At 39.3% G+C, this 21,555-nt stretch overlaps 2 protein-coding genes across 6 annotated transcripts in view; both read left to right on the top strand.

Moving 5' to 3' along the window:
- Positions 1 to 16,423, top strand: part of git2b (G protein-coupled receptor kinase interacting ArfGAP 2b) — a 19,278-nt gene extending 2,855 nt beyond the window's left edge. For 2 of the 4 annotated variants that reach the window (XM_046066333.1, XM_046066336.1), the window contains 17 exons: positions 1,109 to 1,214; positions 4,626 to 4,712; positions 4,825 to 4,955; positions 6,781 to 6,875; positions 6,991 to 7,036; positions 7,377 to 7,428; positions 7,515 to 7,587; positions 7,686 to 7,783; positions 7,877 to 7,988; positions 8,305 to 8,456; positions 8,563 to 8,715; positions 11,838 to 12,047; positions 12,201 to 12,290; positions 12,922 to 13,004; positions 14,007 to 14,162; positions 15,757 to 15,820; positions 16,091 to 16,423. In XM_046066333.1, coding sequence (XP_045922289.1) covers positions 1,109 to 1,214; positions 4,626 to 4,712; positions 4,825 to 4,955; positions 6,781 to 6,875; positions 6,991 to 7,036; positions 7,377 to 7,428; positions 7,515 to 7,587; positions 7,686 to 7,783; positions 7,877 to 7,988; positions 8,305 to 8,456; positions 8,563 to 8,715; positions 11,838 to 12,047; positions 12,201 to 12,290; positions 12,922 to 13,004; positions 14,007 to 14,162; positions 15,757 to 15,820; positions 16,091 to 16,300 — 1,918 coding nt within the window. In that variant the 3' untranslated portion in view covers positions 16,301 to 16,423. The remainder of the gene's footprint in view (positions 1 to 1,108; positions 1,215 to 4,625; positions 4,713 to 4,824; positions 4,956 to 6,780; positions 6,876 to 6,990; positions 7,037 to 7,376; positions 7,429 to 7,514; positions 7,588 to 7,685; positions 7,784 to 7,876; positions 7,989 to 8,304; positions 8,457 to 8,562; positions 8,716 to 11,837; positions 12,048 to 12,200; positions 12,291 to 12,921; positions 13,005 to 14,006; positions 14,163 to 15,756; positions 15,821 to 16,090) is intronic. The other 2 variants (XM_046066334.1, XM_046066335.1) reach the window with 2 other exon arrangements.
- A 2,423-nt stretch (positions 16,424 to 18,846) lies between these two features.
- On the top strand, positions 18,847 to 21,294 carry LOC123981482 (glycolipid transfer protein-like). 2 transcript variants are annotated; one of them, XM_046066338.1, is made up of 6 exons: positions 18,847 to 19,062; positions 19,495 to 19,553; positions 19,688 to 19,821; positions 19,932 to 20,082; positions 20,351 to 20,557; positions 20,851 to 21,294. In XM_046066338.1, the coding sequence occupies exons 1-5, from the start codon at positions 18,960 to 18,962 to the stop codon at positions 20,531 to 20,533; spliced, it is 630 nt and encodes a 209-aa protein (XP_045922294.1). In that variant the 5' UTR covers positions 18,847 to 18,959; the 3' UTR covers positions 20,534 to 20,557; positions 20,851 to 21,294. The 2 variants fall into 2 exon arrangements, with proteins under 2 accessions (XP_045922294.1, XP_045922293.1); XM_046066337.1 differs by having other exon boundaries at positions 20,351 to 21,294.
- Positions 21,295 to 21,555: the final 261 nt, after the last annotated feature.

The raw sequence follows: 21,555 nt of genomic DNA, 5'->3' as shown, positions 1-21,555 counted from the left end.
GGACAGAGTCTCCCACCTCAGCTGTAGATCTCTGCAGTTCATCCAGAGTGATCATGGGCCTCTTGGCTGCATCTCTGATCAGTCTTCTCCTTGTATGAGCTGAAAGTTTAGAGGGACGGCCGGGTCTTCGTAGATTTGCAGTGGTCTGATACTCCTTCCATTTCAATATTATCGCTTGCACAGTGCTCCTTGGGATGTTTAAAGCTTGGGAAATCTCTTTGTATCCAAATCCGGCTTTAAACTTCTCCACAACAGTATCTCGGACCTGCCTGGTGTGTTCCTTGTTCTTCATGATGCTCTCTGCACTTTAAACGGACCTCTGAGACTATCACAGAGCAGGTGCATTTATACGGAGACTTGATTTCACACAGGTGGATTCTATTTATCATCATTAGTCATTTAGGTCAACATTGGATCATTCAGAGATCCTCAGTGAACGTCTGGAGAGAGTTTGCTGCACTGAAAGTAAAGGGGCTGAATAATTAGGCACGCCCAATTTTTCAGTTTGTTATTTGTTAAAAAGGTTTGAAATATCCAATAAATTTCGTTCCACTTCATAATTGTGTCCCACTTGTTGTTGATTCTTCACAAAAAATTACAGTTTTATATCTTTATGTTTGAAGCCTGAAATGTGGCAAAAGGTCAAAAAGTTCAAGGGGGCCGAATACTTTCGCAAGGCACTGTAGGGTGGAGTTTCTTTAACATTAAAACAAAGTTAGTTGTTGGTTTCCCAAGTAATGTAGTCTACTGTACAGTATTCTGTGTACAGAGATCAAGTTTTCATATGACCGTGAGGAAGGATACATAAGGATCCGTACACTTAGTTTGGACGTGAACGTCTTCTCAGAAATTGCAATGCTAATTCGAAGAGGGGAGACAGTTCAGAGATGGGGAGCTTCTGGACAATTTTCTGACAATTTTTGTTCTCGATTTTAAGGGACCACAAGATATTCAGGTTCCTGTGATGTTGTAAAGTGGCTTACTCAATGAAGGAAATGCTTTGCCACCAGTCAAAAGCTAATGTGTCTTAAACACATGTAGATATCAACGGTGGTCCAGATTTTCAGTTTTCCTGGTTTTAGATGTGAGCATCTTCTGTTGTTTCCAGTCCCAACAAGACCGAGTTCATTAAGGCCAAATACCAGATGTTGGCGTATGTCCATCGGATGCCTTGTCGGGAGGATGACAGTGTAACCGCAAAAGACCTCAGCAAGGTGAGAAATTGCTCTATTTGTTTGCTTAATTTTTCATTCACTTCATTGCCAACAGTTTTTTAAAATGTAAGAATAATCCAACATTGTCCCATGCAAAGAATCTTCTTGGAGTGAAACTGATGGCAGTGTGTCTTCTGAATACCACAAGTGGCACTCACTTGCATTACTAAAGTGCATTTTTGGTTTTTAATCTTGATATGTGACCATTTCCTATACATTTCAAAAAGGGTTTGGCCTATTTATAGATTGCTTTTTAGCATTCAGTGCCACTGTGACATACTGCCACTCACATTTGCTTGTGCTGGTCACACTAAGACAATGACTATGAAATAGTATAGCCTCTCTGAACTTTGACACTCTCTTGGATATGTGCACTGAATTCTCCAGTGTTCCTTACAAATAATTTAACGACAAGCTGGATTATATGCATGTTAATAGGTATTTCAATAAACAATTGTGGTTGAATAACAGCAAAGTTTTTGTGATTTAGAATTAAAGAGAAAAGTGCATGTAGTTGAACGAACCCATAAACCTATATTGTCATATCGGTGCGTAGTGTTTCCCATTAGTTAACGAGACCAATTTTCTCCACCATAGTTTCAAAATGAAGGAAAAATATTGAACCGAAAATATTTTACAACAACATTACAGACCTCTAACGTTGTGTTCTGTGGGCGCTGCTCCGCGCTGCAGTAAACTCGCACGCTCACACACTTTGGCATCCGACTTGAGACTACCACTTTTCTTTTGAGGTAAATACGGTTACCTCAAACTAACGTTAACCTTTTGTTTCTGTCACTTGTTTATGAGAAAGTGATTAAGCTAGCCACACCAAAATTTGGAGTGCACACGTATTAAAGCCTTTATGGTAAATCCACTGAAACGGACCAGTGCGAGCTGACAGGCAGGTTAGCGACTTTATCTTGTCAGTTTCTCAAACAAAGACAAGTGTTGCAGTATGAGAGTCCTACCTGAAGAGAGGCTGTGAAGTCTTCATGTTACCTGTGGAAAACACTGCTGTGCACCTTTTTTAAACTTTAAACCTTACTCGTAATCTAATTTTCCAGCAGGATAATGCATCATGGCACTAGTTCTGGGCCGGTGCATCTAGTGAAGCCTGCACTGTGTGTGGTAGTGAGGTAATTAAGTAGGGCTAGTTCATCAAGGTTTGCAGTCAGTAAACAGGATGGTGTATCGGTCAGGACACGGGAATGAAGATGAAGAGATGTAATTTTTTCTTTTAACTGGATTGAGCTCCAGCAGTACTCATCAGAACACTCCGAATATTCAGTATTGTCATCAGTCTGATTAAAAACAAATAAATCACCATGAGGTAATGAGACCGATAACTTGAAAATGACTTGATTTTTTAAAATAAATACTTGCATTAGCTCATTCCAACATTTGCGCATATTTCTGCAACTATGTGTGCTTCACATAACGTTAGCGGTCTGGATCTCCGTAACAGTGGCATAGAAAAAGGCCGTTACGTGTAGTACAACACAGACATTCAAGGATTGTTGTCGATGACGGTAGGAAGAAAAGAACAGCGGTGTGCAAGGTCTGCAGCTCAAAAATCAGTGACACGACCGCCACAACATCTAACTTCATCTGTCACTACAGAACCCATAAAGAAAGGTACGTGTCTATGGCTTTTTAGCTAACTTATAGGCTGGTCGAACGCATACAAAGCTAGCGTTAAGTTTAAGCTACACCCAGTTGTTTGGCTGCAGTTTGGTGCTGTTGTACCATTAACTTCTCTAAACCTCTAAACATTCCTGGTGGTAACAGGTCCTGATAACAGCTCTCCTTATGTGCCCACAACTGCTATATGATACACCGTCAAAGGTCCAGACGATCCAGTCCAGTAATAAGATTCAGTCAAAAACACATTATTCCATCAATAAATCCCCAGGGACTGCTACTGCATCATTTCATATTTGCCAGCAAATGTGGCTAATATCTCATAACTGTAATAACCCCTATTTAGATGTACACAAATGCGATATCTTGTATTCAGATTAGTAGCTGAAATCTGACCTTTCGACTGAGCTAATTCGACCCAATAGGAGCTCACATGTCCCTTTCACAGCCTACAATAGCCAACGAGAACCCTGTAAGGATGCCCCTATTATTTCCTGGGTAGGCCGAACCAACTTTGTGTAGCCAATAAAATTCTGAAAATAACGATACCCAGCTTTAAATAGGAAGTTCATGATCTACCAGCCAAAATACACTTCTGCGTCAATCTACAGCGTGATGCAGTGGCAGCCCCTTCCCGCCAAGGGGCAGTGCTGTTGTTGTTGAAAACAATACGCTAAGACATGCACTTACAGAAACTAAAATATTAATTGGAATTTTTAAGGCTATATGCTGTGGTCCCACAGTGATTTCCATCTAATAAATCCCAGCTGTATTTGTCTGCATGGAAAAGAAAAATATATACCTTTTAGTGTGTTTAAACTTACATTAATCAATTCCAGTAGCACTTACAGTTATTCTGACTTTTGGGTTAGAGCAGCCCCAAAATCATGAATTCACTCCAAATGGTTAAAGAAATGCATTCAATTAACTTTGGATATACCTTGAAAAAGCATTTAAAATGAATTTTACAGGAATGGTAAGAGCTTACCGTTACTGACACATGTTTCTATTACTCAATTTTTCTACTCCATTTCAGTAGAATAAATAATAGAAACACCTTTTGTGTATAATTCAATATAGTTGGAACAGAAAACCTCACTACATCTTCCAAAATGATCATACAGTTGAATTGCCACCTCTCTTAAACTGTTGAAACAAACTGAATTCCTAAGAATTTTATATGACTTGACTTGACCCAAGCAATGACTTGACCTTACTTGACTTGACTTTCATCACAGTAATTTGGGACTTTCTTGAGACTTACGGCGAAACACGATATTAAATGAACTTAACTCAATGTCATAAATGTTACTACGTAAGTTAGACATCTAAAGGCTCACACAAGCTAACTTATTACCTCCTGCGGTGTTTACAGCATGAACATTGTGCCAGCACTAGAAATCTCACTCATCACACTGGACACATGTGAATGCATGGTAACTCTACAATACAGAAACATGAACACAACGAAATGACGTTCACTTACTTTTCGTCAATGACTCAACATATGGAATATTGGAAGCTGGATCATTCAGGAGGAAATAAAGATGCTAATCATCACAGGTACATGGGCTAAACTATGGTCGTTGAACTTGAACACATTTTCGTTCCCGCTATAGCCAAGACACCAGCTACACACTTCTTCTACTTTACCACAGAACAAGAGTCGTAAAGCTGCGGGGACCCAGAAATGTCAGAGCCTTTTATACAGTCTGTATGCACCCCACAATCAAATTACAAACTAACTACTTGTTGATCTCCTTTCAGCAACTCCATTCCAGTGTTCGGACTGGAAACCTGGAGACCTGCCTAAGACTCTTATCTTTGGGAGCACAGGCCATCTTCTTCCATCCAGTAAGTGTAGTGGAAGGACCAACCTGTAGTTTTTTTTTTGTTTTGTTTTTTTTTGTGGGTTATAAGTTGACATAATAATGCTTTGCTATTGTGTTGGTTTTTGTGACAAAAGGAGAAAGGGAACACCCCTCTACACATAGCAGCAAAAGCAGGACAGATGTTACAAGCAGAACTGTTGGCGGTATATGGAGCTGATCCCGGGGCTCTGGACTCCAGTGGAAAGACCCCCATCGATTATGCAAGGTAAAACAGGGCCTATGTTTTTTAATTTAATATTAATTTAACTGGCTCGTCTCTTTATTTCTAATAAAGGATGTTTTTAGGTACAAGCAGTATGAAGTCCTACCAACACTATATGATGTTATTAACAACATACATTGTAGAGCTGCTACAATGTAGAACTTCATTGTTTTGAAGCAATGAAGTGTATTGCAAGTCATAGTTACCCAAGCTCACAGGCCACCTCTATCACCCATGATTTCTGGTGAATTCTGTGGTATAATCTCACAATGTTGGCTTTGTATAAATTAGAGCCAACTTCCAACTTACATGACTAACCTGTAGTGTGGCTGCAAGCATCGCCTTAACAGACACAGCCCAGCTCACAGGAAATGATACACATCCTTTGGAAATTTAAGCACATACCCAGAAACAAACTGTGTACTATTTATATACTGAGGTGCTAATGAGGAAATGTTGCACATTGTTGAAAGGTAAACAAGAACGGGTAGAAAAGGCTCCGTTAGAAACTGGAAACAAACTCTCCAGCTGAATTGGTAAAATAGTTAGCATGTCTCGCAGTACAATGAACATTAGACACAGACCTACTGGCGTTATCGGTCTGACTAATTCAACAATAAAATGGTTCAATTCATAGAGTATGACTAACTGAGGCAAGAGAGGAAGGAAACACTCTGTAGCTCAGTGTGCTAGCTGACTCAGCTGGACCAGTTTCGCAAAAGTTGGAAAGACCTAGAAATAAAAAAATAAAATAAGCGGTAGTGATTTGTCATGTTGCGTATTAGTATACATATTGTACAAAACAGATATATGATATAGACAATATCTGCATTGCACAGTAATGTGAGCTACATAATAAGTGCCTTGTTTTACTTGAAGTCAGTGTTTCCCACAGAATTAGATTCTATTTGTGGCGGTATGGTTTGGGTTAGGGGGAGGGGGGACTAACTTATCAGAGTTAACTTGAATGCATTACTTTTGGACAAATTTGTGCAGCAGTGTTCGTGATTTTAACCATTCAGCTCTAGATTGATTCAGGAATCTTCTCTGCAGGGAAAAGCCGGGAACAATCCTTCCTCCAGTGCATGTCCATGTTTTAATTCAGATTGTGCACAAGGAGGAGGGGCTGAGAGAGAGACGGAGCAAGCAATTAAATAAGATTATATCCATTTTAAATAGTAAAAAAAAATCAATTTGTGTCGGTCAGCGTTAGTATTTTGTCAGGCCTCCACAAATCAATGTATGGGACACACTGAAAGTCAAAACTAAATATTTAATTGTGTTTCTGGCATAATAAAGGCTTGCTGGTGTCTATGCGTGACTGGTCACCATGGCTAGCTAACACCCACATACCTTCCACTTCCATTTGAATGTCAGATTTTGATTACTATTTTGGTATGAACATAGAACAGATACCTGATGTGTTACAGCACAGTGAGAGGGCAAAAAGGCACAGGTACAGTTCACAATGCATATCAAAGAAAAGAAAAGGCGCATAGAGTTGATTATGTTCATAAGAAGGACAATGGTGGGAGGGTTCCCCTGGAGCCAGTGTTTTGTAAATGTTTTTTTACTTGTGGCCATACAAATCTTCAAAAGGTATGTGTCGCTCGTTAACTGAGACCTTTGGGAATATTTACAAGGTACAAAAAGGTAAAATATTTCAGGTCCAGTATCTCTGAGATTAAATGACCCACTCTTTTCCAAAAAGGATATGTATTGAACTTCATAGACACAAGATTTTGACGTATATTAATTTAAAGGCATTCAACCTGAGGCACCAGTGCCATATTTCTTAAATGTGACCTTTTATTCCTAATCTGTGCAGACAAGCTGGGCATCAGGAGCTGGCAGAGAGGCTAGTGGAGATACAGTATGAACTCACTGACCGGTTAACATTTTACCTATGTGGTAGAAGACCAGGTAAGTTGGCGTATTAAACATTGCTGCTGCGTGGCATTTAAGAATTTTCTGTGCTTTTTCTATATATTATTTTCTATGGTAGTTGCGCTCTCTCATATCCTTTTTTGTGTTGTAGATCATAGAAATGGGCAACACTTCATCATTCCACAGATGGCAGACAGGTAATAGCTATGTTTTAAGTGACATTAGGGATTTTGTGTCATATCTATTGGTTACAAAGTTGGGATCTTTTAATGCAGAGAAAATAAACCAAGGGAAATTGTTAGGCTACTGGCTACTAGTCAATGTTATATGTCTTACTCTGTATAAAGGCACTGTGATAGATGTTCACAAAATAATTCCAATATTATTTTTCCTATGCTGCATTCTTTTGATGCATAAGAAATAAGTAAGTATACTTGTTAGGTGTTTGCGTGTCTCTTTGTGTGGAATTTTGTTAGATTTATAGCAATTTAGCAATTTAAGGTTGGCACTTTAGCAGTTTAAATTTTTCGTTCAAAGCAGCCTGGATTTGTCAGAGTTTGCAAAAGCGGCAAAAAAGAAGCTCCAGTCGGTGAGACTTTTAAAAAATTTTATTACATGTGAACACATTTTCTTACTATTCAATAGTTGTTCAATGCTGCTTTTTTTTTTTCCCAGCTAAGTAACCATCAGTTTGAAGAACTTGCCATGGATGTTTATGATGAAGTTGACAGAAGAGAAACAGATGCAGGTAAAATCCCAAGAATTATAAAAATGAGCTATATAACGCTGTATGTAATGCTCTATATGTCCTGCATTTTCTCTATATTTTATGTTGTGGTTTTTCAGTGTGGTTGGCCACCCAGAACCATAGCACACTTGTAACAGACACCACAGTTGTGCCTTTTCTGCCAGTCAATCCAGAGTATTCATCTACCAGAAACCAGGCAAGTCACAGTGCCAACGTCTCCCGGTTTTAAACTTCAGTTTGTTGTGTGATATGTTCTCCTTTATGTGTTTTGACACATTTGTTTTCTCAGGGTCGTCAGAAATTGGCAAGGTTTAGTGCTCATGAATTTGCCACCCTGGTCATTGATATACTAACGGATGCTAAACGACGGCAGTGGGGTAATTCCTGTGAAAGTCCCAAAGGTACTAAGTCTTCTCTTGTTTATATTTTTAACAGATGTTGGATTTTCTTGCTAATGTACTTTTGTTTTTTATTGATGAATCAGCAGGGACAGAAAACTGCATTCTTGAAATCCTCTAAATTATGGCTAACCACATCACAGCCTTTTTTCTTCTCTGTGTGTATGCACCAAAAATTGTTAGGGGTCATAAAGAAGAGCAGGTCCTGACTTTTGGGTTCAGGAAAGAGTGTTGCTTAGCTATTTGATTTTATACTGCTGCCTGTAGCCAGCATGACTTGTTTGATCTCTAATGCTTTGAACTGGTGGCCTGCCTTCAGAGAATGTGGAGCTGATCCTTCAGGGAATAGACAGTCGCCATAACAGTGAGAGCCAGGACAATGACCAGCCCGATTATGACAGTGTGGCATCAGATGAAGATCCGGTGCAAGAGGCCACCTGTGGGGACAGCTGCAATGACAGAAGGACCAAGGTTAATGTTCCTTTCGGACCCTGCTACCATCTTGATATTTAATCTTGCTTTTTACTTTTTAAACCGGTCAAATTAATCCTATTCTATGCAACATGTTCTGCCTCAGAGCTCGGAGTCATCTGACCTCTCTGATGGACCAATCACAGTGCAGGAATTTATGGAGGTGAAGAGCGCCCTCACCGCATCAGAAGCTAAAATACAGCAGCTTCTTAAAGTCAACTGTCACCTTAGTGAAGAGCTGCGGTTGATGCAGGGCAAGGTTAGTAAAAATCACATGGAATTCATGAGCAGAGCGGGAATTGTGCTGCAGATTGTTTACACTTTTTCTGTTTGCAGGAATGTGTTCAAAGTCAGTATGCCCTTAATTGGTTGGTTTCCATCACTTTAATTAGATGGTAGTCCACATGAATATTTCAGTATTCTTAATTAGAGGTCACTATGTGCTGGATTTATGTTTTTTTGCATCCTCTCTACTTGCTAGTCGTTCTATCCTTCTATCCAGCTTGTGTTCAACATTTTAGCCTGTGTGTGCAAGACTTGATGCTTCTCCATGTTACTAGAGACATGAAGTAATTTGATGTAACCCACAGACATTAGTAATTTATGTTCAGGTCATGCCTGTTTGAATGTGTCAGACGTAGCCTTTTCCCAATTTAAAATTACACCATGTATGAATTATACAGTGAATTTGTAGTTGCAGGGAAGAGCAGATTTCGACAAATGGATGAAAATACCATTAGAATGTCATAACTCAATACTAGCGTAACAGAGAAAATGGCTGCTATGTTTCTGGATGTGGTACAATTCCTGTGGTAATAATTAACAATCACAACATTTTCTCTGCTATGCTGTTCAGTGAAAAAGCAAAATAGGACTGGATGTTCTAGTTGTTTGTGGTCTCAGAGTGAGGATTCAGAGGAGGAGTCCCAAGTCAGATGTCAAAAGAACCACATACTAATCAGCAAATGGTAGCCACAGAAGACATTGTGATCCATCATTGTAAATCAGAGCCATCAGACAGCCAACAACAAACCACCTAAGTGTTGCAGTGATTAGAGTTTGAGTGTGGGTGAATGACCAGAGTTATCAACTTAAATTACATCTCTGACACCCCCAGAAGGCATGTAGCAAGCAGTGGCAAAATACACAACTGATTTATTTATCTGAAGATCCAGGCATATCTTGTCACTCAGTTTCTTATTTCTTAGTAGTACAAAAAAGTAGCGATACTTAGCCGCAGTGATACTAAGACATGCATGTTTTGAGGAAATCCTTCCCTGTTAAGATTTCTGCCACAACTCCAATACTATGGTGACACTTGAACTTGAACAGCAGCGTCTGTTTCTAGAAACGACATCCCAGTTATTCAGCAAAATACACAGACGCTGGCGTGGACCAATGTTTTACACCTTTTCAGCATTTGGCAATCCGATCTCAATCTGTCTTGAATGTTTGTTGGATAAATTTACACTTATATGAAATCTGATAGCTGTCTGATCCGCTCAGGATGCCTGAAGTGACTAAGTGTAAATGGCGTCACACTCCCTCGCAGGGAACTATTAGGATCATTCCTCCGGTGATCTGATGAATTAATTTCTATTTGACCGTTGTCAGCTTCCGCTACTAGATACACCTGATAATGTTACCAAGTTAAGTAGTGTATCACCTTAGGGAGAGACCAAGTCTGCATGCTTAATGGTATGACAGGAATGTTTGCACCCATTTTGGGAAATGGCAGCATTTTATTTGGTTTTCTCATGCACCTCAAAATTCTTCACTGCCCACATTCTTTCTCTTTTAAGTTGGCTGAGAAACATAATGTACTGCCTTCTACTGCTGGTTTATTTACTCCTTAACCATACTGCTTTACTGACAAAAGTGTTCATTTCAGTCCCTTATCTGCTTCTGACACCCTCCAAATCCTCAGTGGAACCCCAAGACATTATGCAACATAGACAAATTATGAGCGAACTAGCCTCTAAAAGCTCTTCCTTTAATATTCATCATGTTTTGTATGTTGTCACAGCCTTATTAACATAATTAAAGAAAATGGCCAAGCTGTAGGCAGCACTGCTTTTGTGTTAATCTAACCTTTATCGGTTTTGTAGCACTTAATTCATATCCCAAAAGTTGACATTATAATAATTAACAAAAATAATTAATATGGACTAGTGTTAATCATTTTTAGGTAGGTTTTAGTTGTATAAAAATCAAGGAATTTGTAAGTATTTGTAGCATAGTTTTAGTCAATGAAAACTGCTGACATTTTAGCCTTTTTTTTTTTAATCATCAGATTATATTAAACATTTCGATCAATCTAGTCAAAGCTAACGGTCTAGCCAAAACCAGTAATTATTTGTCATTTTAGTCACACTTACTTCAAATTCCATTTTATGGGCCCAAGTATCGCCTTGTTTATTTCTCCCAAGCCTTGTTGTTGCCATTGTTAACTTTAACTTGCTTTCTGGAAAACGCAACAGATTTGCTCTCATTTTAACCTTTGCAGCTGTCTCACACGAGAGTAACCGGAAGCATTCATTTACGCTTCAAGTCTATTTATTCGACAATACATGCGAAACAGGAGGTTGATGCCCAATAAAACGGCACTGAATAAATATATTTAGCTACAATTTGCAGCAGAGTGTGCTGTCTGCTCCAGTTTGTAATGTGGTAGCCACAGCTCACATTTCCCATTTGGTAATTTTGCAGTTTCAAGTTCTAAAATGCAAATTTTACTTTTTGTTGGTGTTTGTAATGCGTCTGTTCAGAACCTGGTGGTTCATGTTGGTAATTGCCATCTGTTGTGCTGGTTTATAGTTTTATCATCAGTTACATGTCTTGACACCAGCTGTAGTTTCAAAAACCGTTCCAAATGTTTTCGTTTCTTCTATTTTTGTCTGACAGCAAAAAGAGATTTTGGTGAAGTTACACATTAAGCTATTTAAGAAATTGCATGTTGAAATAGCCACAGTTAGTGATCAGTGATGATATCATTGTCTCCTCATGGGAGAAAAGTTGTTGAGATGGACATATTTAGTCAAAGAGACAGAAAGCCGTGTTTTCCATTGCCCTTTTCAGTTTCTACGTACAGTTCATGTTAAGGGCAACCACTTGCAGCAGTTTCTCCAGGGCTCGTAGTTCAGGAGTTGCTATCTACACACAGTGTTAGCTTATCCATTGTCGAAGAAACAAAACTTATGTTGTGAGGAAAAACTTTGAGAAACCAAAAAAAAAATAAAGGTGACTATGAACTCAACATTAAGGAATAGCCTTTATCCTGAAGACTTGGCTGTATTCTACTCTATTATTGATGTCGGGCTGAGCTTTTGTAAGATCATCCCCCAGCTAGAGTAGAATTGAAAGATGTTTTGTTCTCTTCAGCTCAACACCCTGCAGACTGAAAATACAACACTGCGGTGGCAGACCCCCAGCGGACAACACCACCAGCAGGGGCCCTTTGGTCGACACCCACCCCGCGGAGGTCGTGCCATGTCCATGTATGAGACGGGCTCTGCTCCGAGGCAGTACCTCCACCGAGTCGAAACAGCTCGGCATGAGGATGGAGTCATTTTACAACCCTTCCCAAGCAATGTAAGCACAGAAGCACCAATGTTCCTGCTGGATTGTCCTCACAAGACAAAAAAATGATGCCTGGCTTTTGGGGGCTGGTGTTGGTTTTTCATTCAATCATTCATTCATTGCATCTCAATAGAGTATGCTCAACTTGGTTTGACCCCTTTCTAGATTGGGAGGGGTCCATTGGGGACGGCTGCTTCCTCCCTTCCTACCTTCCCCTCTTCCCTGTCCTGGTCGTGGGATGAGAGATCTCGAAGGGTTAAGTACTGAAGTTCCCCTCGGTTCAGAGGCAGCCCCCAGGGGACACTAAAAACTGTCCCTCTGCTTGACCCCACGGTCTTCTCTCTCCTGACCTTTGTCTTTAAACTGCTTTTTATCAGTATCGCCTGCCTGCATGCATGCACCACAGTGCCTCTGCTTCAGTTCAGTCAACTGAACAACTCCAGCTTTTTTATCCACAAAGAACCTTAACCAGAGCTGCTTTGTCTCTAGTTGACATCAGAAGTGATGATGAAATGTTGTGCCAGAGAAAGCTATTCGAATAATCAGACAGCAGAGTCCAAAATCCATGAAAGATAGATGAAATGGCTCATCACATTGCACTCATTAGCCACTGATAAGTGCACCCAGTTTACATCAGGATTTCTGTGCATCTACTAATTGCATCCACAGCAGTATGCACTGTGTTACACCACAGTGACCTGGTTGTAAATGTCTTTTTCTCTTAATCTGCTTTAAAACAAAATGTCTGATCATGTGAACTTGGGTTTGATTTCAGAAATGCATGATTCTGAGTTGTGTGTGCCTACAGTTGCTCTGGTATTATGTTTGTGCTAATCATATACAGGATGTACTGTGTTTGACTGATAGTAATGCACTCTCTCTATAGGGCTGTAGTCTGGAAGGACAGAGTATCATGCTGGAGAATGATTATGACACCACGCCCAACCACTCTGAACTGGAGGAGACTAGGTAAGAACATTTTGCTTTGTACCCACGTGTTCAAAAGGGCACGGACTGTGATACTTTTAAAACTAATTTTAGATTTTATACAATTTTCTCTGTAAAGCTTTGTAAACATTTGTATATTTTCATCCCCAATATAACACACAAAAAATCCTCAATTTATTTGGTAAAACAAGCTAATAGGTTCTTCAAACGAACACATTTAAAAAATATGCAGTATGTACTGAAATGAAATGTTAAGGGGGAGCAAAGACATGGAGTAAGAAATGACAGGACAGAACTTAGAAGTTAAATAAATGGGAATGTTTTTCTGGTTACGGGTGCTGGAGATGGTGACATCATCGTAGCAGTAGCTTACAAAAGTTAAAGGTCACATGAAGACAGAGGAGGAAGCTAGACTAATATTGATTTTGACAGATGTTCAAATTGATTAGAACAGTCTGGCTGTACAGGACTAAGTTAACATATCACTTGCCTGACATAAGCTACCAGTTGCAAAAAATAAACATAAGAGCAAGAGCCAGAAACCTTGCACGTCATTACCTCTGGTTGTTGCAAATATGTACATGTAGTGCTGATTAAAGTCACTGCAATTGGCTGTTTGTTGAAAAGCCACAAATGAATGGATCCAGTTCTCTACACTAATTGCGCATTTTATGTCAACCACCATCATACAATTTTTGTGATGTTTTTTTGTAAAGATGTGGTTAAGATGGAACCTAAAATGCACTGAATTGTGATTCCTTAAACTCTAAAAAAAACTTTAATTTCTAATTACAAGCCAGACTGCATCTGTTTTATCACAGGGAATGGCATTTCACTTAATTCACAGTCAGTGTACTGTAGACAAGAAAAAAAATCCAGAAATCAGTTATGGCCTGGATCACCACCCACATTTTTCACAACTTTTCAGTTTTTCCTTCAAAACCTGTGTCTTTTATGAGTTTCAACGCATTTAGCAGTAAGCCGTAAGCCGTAACAAACCATTTTTTTCCTTTTCATTCGTAGCAGCCCTCTTACAGCCTCTGAAGCAGTGGAGCCAGGGGAGGAGGGGGAGGAAGATGCCACCCTGCCATGCACAGAGGACGTCATCTGTAAGACTGAGCAGATCACTAAGAACATACAGGAGCTTCTGAGAGCTGCCCAGGAGACCAAACATGAAAGGTAGTTAATGACTAATAAATCAATAATAAATAATATTATAAATAAAAGTATAAAATGAGTGAACTTCAAATATATTGAAAGTTGCTGTCATCATTGTATTTCAGTCCGTCCTTTTGACGGTAAATGCCGTTTCATCCTCTAGTCTTGGCTGCTTCTAGGTCAGTGGTTTTCAGTAGTCGTCCTCGGGCCCACGACCCTGCTGGTTTCCATTCATTCTAGCCAGCTAACGACAGATTTACACTTGAGTTGCAAGGCAACTGAAGTAATATTAGTAAACCAGCAGCACTCTGGTCTCAAAGACCAGTATTGACAGCCACTGATTTTGAGGCTCTTAGACTGGCCTCTGTCCTTGTGTCCTAGAAACGGTGTGTCTGCTGGGGGTAGGCCTTGAGTCTTTAAATGCAGCTGACAGGAAACGCCACATTCCCCTGTGGCCTGCTAAATCCACAGCGAGCTAATTTAGTCAATGAGGTTTCTGTATGTACTGTACCATATATTAATTTCCTGTTTTTTAGTTATTTATTGCTGTTAGGGTACATTTTACCTCATCCCAGTTTTTTATTTTTGTTTGTTTTTTTTTTCATCCAGTGTAAATATTTCAAAATTCAAAGTGTGTACTACTTGTTGTTGTTATTATTAGGTATTCACAATAATGAAAGGCTAATTGTGGAATCATTTAGTGGATTACTTTTACTTTTTCTGTTTAATTTTGTGAAAAATATTGTAGCTGACTTGGGCGTGGTATGTTTGTTGTCTTGACTGGCTACTGATTTTTAGAAAGTAGGTCCTAATCAAACCACCACCTAGATCCAGCTCTCATGGTGCTCTTTAACATACTCAAACATAGCCTTTAGCATTGATATGAAATTATAGACCGAAGTTTTTTAGGTATCACTGGTCTACTACAGACTTTCACAGCTTTATAATTGGCTTCTTATGTCAAACTTTCAGTTTGAGTATATATCAAGAAGTTGAATAAAACTGTTTATTTTGGAGCCTCACCAACCCCGCTGTCATCTAACTCTGTGTCGTGTTTGCTCATCAGCAGTTTTGTGACACATTTCCCCCAAGATGCCTATCTCAGGGTTCTTCTGGAAAGTTGCACCACTGCCTTGCATGTGATTAGTTACATGGTCAAATACAGAAGATGAGCAGTGTGTCAGACATTTGAATGGTTTATTTAGAAATACTGTGTAAACAGCAGTTACGTTTGTAGATGGGTTTGTATTTTTTTTGCCACCTAATGAGTACTTTTATTTTAATACTTTTAGTTTTAATACTTTAATTACTACTTTAATACTTAATATATTCTGCTACTAAATACTTTTGTACTTACATGTCTAAATTTAAGAACATTCCCTTTTTTCAATGAACAAAAATAACAATTAAAAGGAACATAGATTTTTTTTGTTTGTTTGTTTATTGTATTCTTTACCAGGGGTGCTGGATTAAAGTTACATGACAGGAAGTAGTATTTCATGTTTCTCTTTTTTTAGTTTGGTGTTTGGGAATGTTTGTGGTAGCTGTTTTGCAATAATGTTTCTATATATAGCACAGGAGTGGTGGTTCAGCCTTTTGTCTCCATCTCCCGCAGCTTCCTACCTTGTTCAGAAAAGATCTGCATGGCTGTGTCAGAGATGGCTGCCCTGTTTCCCAAGGTAAGATGACTCACCAACAGCTTGGTGTCCCTCCCCCGTACAATTAAGGGATTTGTTGTTTGTTTTAAACCAACCAAAGGGTATCTAAAATTACATCTTTATATCAGGTAGGCCCTGTTCATTGCATGGCCTAGTGTTCTGTTTAATATTTATTGGATTACTTTGTTTGAAGTTTTCTTGCATACATGCAGCCCACACTGAGGGTTTATTTATGGACATTGTCATGTCTGTCTCTTAACGAGTCTCCATCAATCCTCATTTCCATCACAGAGGCCGTCCTCAGAGACTGTGCGAGGTTCTCTGTGTCTGCTCACTTCGAGCGCCAGCCGGCTCCATGGAGAGTGCCAGAAGGCCGCAGAGCACAGCCCCTGCCCATCGGACATCCAGCTGGTCACTCAGCAGGTCATCCAGTGCGCCTATGACATTGCCAAAGCTGCCAAGCAACTTGTCACTGTGACAACCAAAGAAAACAGCAACTAACTAAAACACAGACATTCCTCATACACCCAAAATACAGTTCATCAGTGATGTTGCTCACTACAGCGTAATCAGTGTTAGTGCCATTTTTTTGTTTTCTGTATGTGTGTGTGTGTGTGTGTGTGTGTGTGTGTGTGTATATATGTAATTTTGCATGATATATATATATATATCTATCTATCTATCTATCTATCATGCAAAATTACAGATCATTCTGTTGTTTTGGTTTAATGGTAATACAGACTAAGGACCAAATCTGTTACTATTCCTTACCTCACAAAGAGATAACATTTAAATCCACACAATTTCCAGAAGTGCACTGGTGGGGGTGTGTGTGTGTGTGTGTATAAAACAAATAGAACAAGCAGGTGAACCTTCTACATTGTACTTTTCTCCATAGAGGTCAACAGTTCTGGTCCTTGAGATCGGGTGTCAGGTATGGCTGAGCTGCCAGAGAGGACAGAAGTCTAAAAGACACCCGGCATCAATGATTATTATCGATGGACCTTCATCTACACCAGCGACAGTTTATTTGCCTTTATCCATTTTAAATGTTTTTAAAGACGCAATGACAGTATTTTAATCTTGAATCAGTGTGACAACACTTGCCCACATGTTTAGCAAGCAAATGCTTCAGTGCACTGAGCACCATGTAAGTCGCCAGCAATTCAGTGAAGTGTGCAAACTTTCACTCCATCCAGCAGCTCCAGCAGGTGATTTCACTGTCCAGCCCCTCCGCTCGGGTTGAAGATGTGTTTATAAGTAAAGTATCAGTAGTTTTTGGTTATAATGTTACAGCCATACTTCCGCTGGGGTGGGTGGGTGGATGGGTGTGTGTGTGTGTGTGTGTGTGTGCGCAGTCGTCACAGAGATGGGCTCCATGGCTGTGTGAAAACCATTTTGAATCAATTTTAATAGCATTATGCAAATATATAAGATGTATGTATCCATGTAATTCTTTATCAAAATAACCCAAATGTTAATCTATTTATAAATTGAATGTCATACCTCTAAGAAAATATCAATGTTTTATTTTCATAAGCTTTTGTTTTTAACATGATGCTCCTCACAGACTAACTCTTGCTCTGAGGTTTGGGACGTCTCAGCTGGCAGTAAGTTATAGGCAACTTGTGATCTCTGTTTATTTGGTGTGGTTCTGTAACTTCAGTGTGTTAGATGCTGCCTCTTGTCAAATACGTACAGCTAAGTAAATGTACCCTGAAAGTACCTGTTGTAGAACTTGGGTCTAATGTGTGTCACTCATTGTGAGCCAGATATGTTTCAACCAGGGATGGAACGAGAACTAGAATACTCTGCACAAGTATAGTACAGTTATCTCATTATTACTCAAGTAAGATTAACTGTGTTGGGATGTATTTAATGAAAAGTACAAATTATTATTATTACAACATATCTGGTCAGCATGAATTTCATGTCGAATTACATTATGAATATGCGACCTCTCCCCTGAGCAATCTCTCAGATTCAGTGGTCATTTCTGAAGTGCCAAATGTCTTTTCTTTCTGAAGTTTTTTCAGAAGGCTGGCTAAGAAGAGAAAAAGGTTTCATGGCAAACAGGAAGTCATAGATAAGTATTAAACTGTCTTTAAACCAACTTCATAATATTACACTATTCATCTCTTCTGTTGAAAGGTTTTTTAAAGGACAAAAATACCTTGACTCAACGTCCACTTACTAGCTTTTTTGTGACCTTTTGTGTATATCCTCTTGTATGGTATTCTGATGGGAGAACTAGTCATGCAGACAGCCATGTGATTAGCCACCAATTACTTTCATTTTCCTTCTCCACCACTGATGCACTGTTCTTAATCCATGACTAACTTTTACTCAACAGACCCACTACAGCATACTTGCAAACGCTAACAAGTATGTGAAAGTAGCTCAAGTAGACCGACAGTCAGCACCTCCATAAACTCAGCAACATCCATTATACTGCAACATCTAGCTATGGTTTGCTAGCATTTGCCACCATAACAGTGGTAATACCGGACCAAGTAAGTTAAGGCTATTTGTGTAGTGAATTGAGCAGTGCTGCATTTAATTGCTCGTGGGTGCAACTTTTCATTTTCAAGCAGAATAATGTTTTATTTCTTCCTTCAAAAGTCGCGCTTTAAATCTTTATTTCAAACTAGATATCCAGAGTGGTTCATGAGCGCATTGCCTGATGTAAGTTACTATCCGATACCCAATACAACCAAACCTGATTCTACATGAAAAATTGTTTTAAAACGAAAGTTAAAAACACAGCTTTTAGCATTATGGGTTTAATTTTTAATGCACGAATGAAGTACTCTGTTACATTAATACAAGTGCGTGTATTCAGTTACTTCCACCCCTGGTTTCAAGGTTTCAACCCTGAGATGTGACTCCCTGTAATTTATAGGCTTACACTGCCTCTGTGGTTGACAACAATCCCTGCCTTAGGTATAATAAAGTATTCATACCTCAACTCATTCTCGTGTTCATTCGTGTGTGTGTGTTGGGGGGGGGGGGGGTTCAACACGCCCATGTTTAATTCCCCACCTGTTGGACAAGGACGAAAGCGATAGGGGCTGGTGGCGCTTCCCCACCCATCTGACAAGAAGAGAGTTCCGGGTTCTTTCCAGCCGAGCTGCTCGCTACTCCTGCGTACGGCGGGACCATGTCTCTTTTACTAGATAACCAATTCAAAGACCTGCCTCCTGACAAGTCGATAGATACAAAGTTGTTCCTGGAGGCTGTCTCTCATATTCCTTCTTTTTTTGGTGAGTATACCTCCACCACCTCCACCTGAACACGATAACAGCGCGAGTGTTAGTGAGACGATGTTGGCGCGGTGCTGCCGCCGTCACAGTTCATTGCGTACTTGGCTGACTTCATGTTCCTCATGACATGTTGATTTTAAATGACTTGCCACTCTGATCCCAGGACATGGTTATTATACGCATACCAGAAGTGGAGCTGCTGGATCCCGAAACAGCTGCGGTCGTGCAGCCTATAGAGAAACTCTTTGTTTACTCATTGAACAGAGGACACATGACCTCATTGTGTCTTAACTGTGAATTCACTGCACCCCCTCTCCTTTCTGTTTGTACATAAAGGCTGATTTGTATTAATCATCCCCTCCTAGCCAGGGAGGTGTGATGAAGTCATCCATATTTTCTTGCTTTGCTCTCAAATGTCTCTTTCTCTTTCAGATTGCTTGGGATCAAAAGTGTTTTCAGTCATCAAATCGGACATTAATGGCAATATAATTGTAAGATACAGATCTGTCTGTGTATTTGTATGCCTCTGCTCTGCTAAGTGCACTGTTAAGAACTAAATATAAGATGGAGCCCAATGGTAAAGCTCCTACATGTAAATCCAATCAAAAATGTGCATTTATTTTAGAAAATCAAAGCAGTATATCTTAAAGATCCTGCGAAGTACACCACCCTGCAGGACATTCTGGTGGCAGAGCGAGAAGACCACGCAGCAGAATGGCCTAAAGTTGGAGCGACATTAGCTCTGATGTGGCTGAAAAGGTGAGCACTCCCTGAACTTACTGTTATGCATGTTGAACTTTAAGCTGCTGAGCAGAGGCTTTATTTTTTTTGTAACTTTTTTTTTTTTTTATTCTGTGTCTCTCCTGCAGGGGTCTCTATTTCATACAGATTCTCTTGCAGAGTTTGGCAGATGGAGAAAGGGATGAGAACAACCCCAACCTAATTCGGGTTAATATCACAAAAGCTTATGAACAGGCGCTGAAGAAATACCACGGCTGGATTGTTCAAAAGATTTTCACAGTGAGTGAAATGTCCTCTTTATTTTTGTTGTTCTTAATAATTCATTATAATATAATAAAATGACTGACTACACAAATACTTTAGGCCATTGAAGCTGTGGAAACAGTCTTTGCTATTGTAATGCATTTTACATGTTAATCGTGTGTCCATACCCTGCATTCAAGTATATTTATATTCATGTGATGTCAGCCTATTTAATTTACCTTTCGGTAAACTCACTTCTACCTAATGATCATTGGACATTTATTTATCGTTTTGTCCATTGCAGGCAGCATTACATGCAGCTCCCTACAGATCAAACTTCCTCAAGGCTCTGTCAAAAGGAGAGGAAGTGGAAGAGGAGGACTGTCTGGCAAATGTGCGTCAGTTCCTGGTTAATTACACCAGCACAGTAAATGCCATCTATGAGATGTACACAAATCTGAACGCAGAACTGGACTACACCGTTTGATGTCCCAGGAAATAACTGGACTGGGTGTGTGATAGTTTCCTACAAATCCAGCTTTCAGCGATGGTTTTTAATAGGATTGTTTCCTTTCAGTGTGGTATTTATTGCTTTGATTATGCCTTAATAGATAATAACACTGTATATTTGATCTTAAAATTATGCAAATGCCTTAAATTTAAACAAATATCACAGAAGGTTATGTTTTTGTTTAAAATTTTTAATTTGAAGTCATTGAAGGACTGTTACAGCAACCGTGCAGCTTTTACTCTTATGCAGAATGATAGTTATTGTGTGTGTTGCTGTTTTATTTATGACAACAGGTGGCTCCCATCAAGACAAGAATACAAGACTGTAAACACTGTTAATGCCTCACATTCAGAAGTTCTCTGCATCCTGAGCCCTGGAGTTACCTCCACTGTTAACCTGGGAGCAGCAGCCCCAGTAGTAGTTTTACATTTTTACGACCCATTTACTCATGTATTAATAGCTGAAATCCACTTAGTGCCTTGGTTTTACTGAACACGTACATAATATTTTCAGCTCAGAATTAATCTATTGCAATGCTATTTCACCTACAAAAATTAGCCGAGCCAGAACTGTTTTCTGAGGGCTTCACCTGTTTGAAGTTTGTGGTGTGTCTGTGTTGAATAACAAGGTGTGATCAGCTTTTTGTATTGTAATGTGGCTTATTCTGTTCCAGTTAATATCTGAAGTAACCAAATGTCTTTACACAAACATAATGTCAATAAATATTTTTAATTTCAGGAAGCTGCACATGATGTGCACATTTATTAATAACTCATTCATCAGATCGTCATTTTCTGTATCACTACTCATAGACAGGCTATTTTTTCCTTGATTTTCAACAATGATCAAATTTGTGCTTATTACAAGATTTTAATGTGACTTTAAGAAAAGTGTCAACTTAGTTGAATGGTTAACCAATAAAAATCACACTTGCAGTTCATAAGTTATACTCTAGGCGGCGATATTTACTTGTTTTTTTGTCACCTTTAATCACAATG

Source organism: Micropterus dolomieu, linkage group LG13, assembly GCF_021292245.1.
Source record: "Micropterus dolomieu isolate WLL.071019.BEF.003 ecotype Adirondacks linkage group LG13, ASM2129224v1, whole genome shotgun sequence".
In the NCBI taxonomy this organism is placed as follows: domain Eukaryota; kingdom Metazoa; phylum Chordata; class Actinopteri; order Centrarchiformes; family Centrarchidae; genus Micropterus; species Micropterus dolomieu.
This window is presented reverse-complemented; position numbering and strand designations above follow the sequence as displayed.

Coding starts and splice junctions, on each gene's coding strand:
- LOC123981482 (XM_046066338.1), top strand. CDS start 18,960: ATGTCTCTTTTACTAGATAACCAATTCAAAGACCTGCCTCCTGACAAG. Junction 19,063..19,494: donor TCATATTCCTTCTTTTTTTG/GTGAGTATACCT, acceptor TTTCTCTTTCAG/ATTGCTTGGGATCAAAAGTG. Junction 19,822..19,931: donor GCTCTGATGTGGCTGAAAAG/GTGAGCACTCCC, acceptor TCTCTCCTGCAG/GGGTCTCTATTTCATACAGA.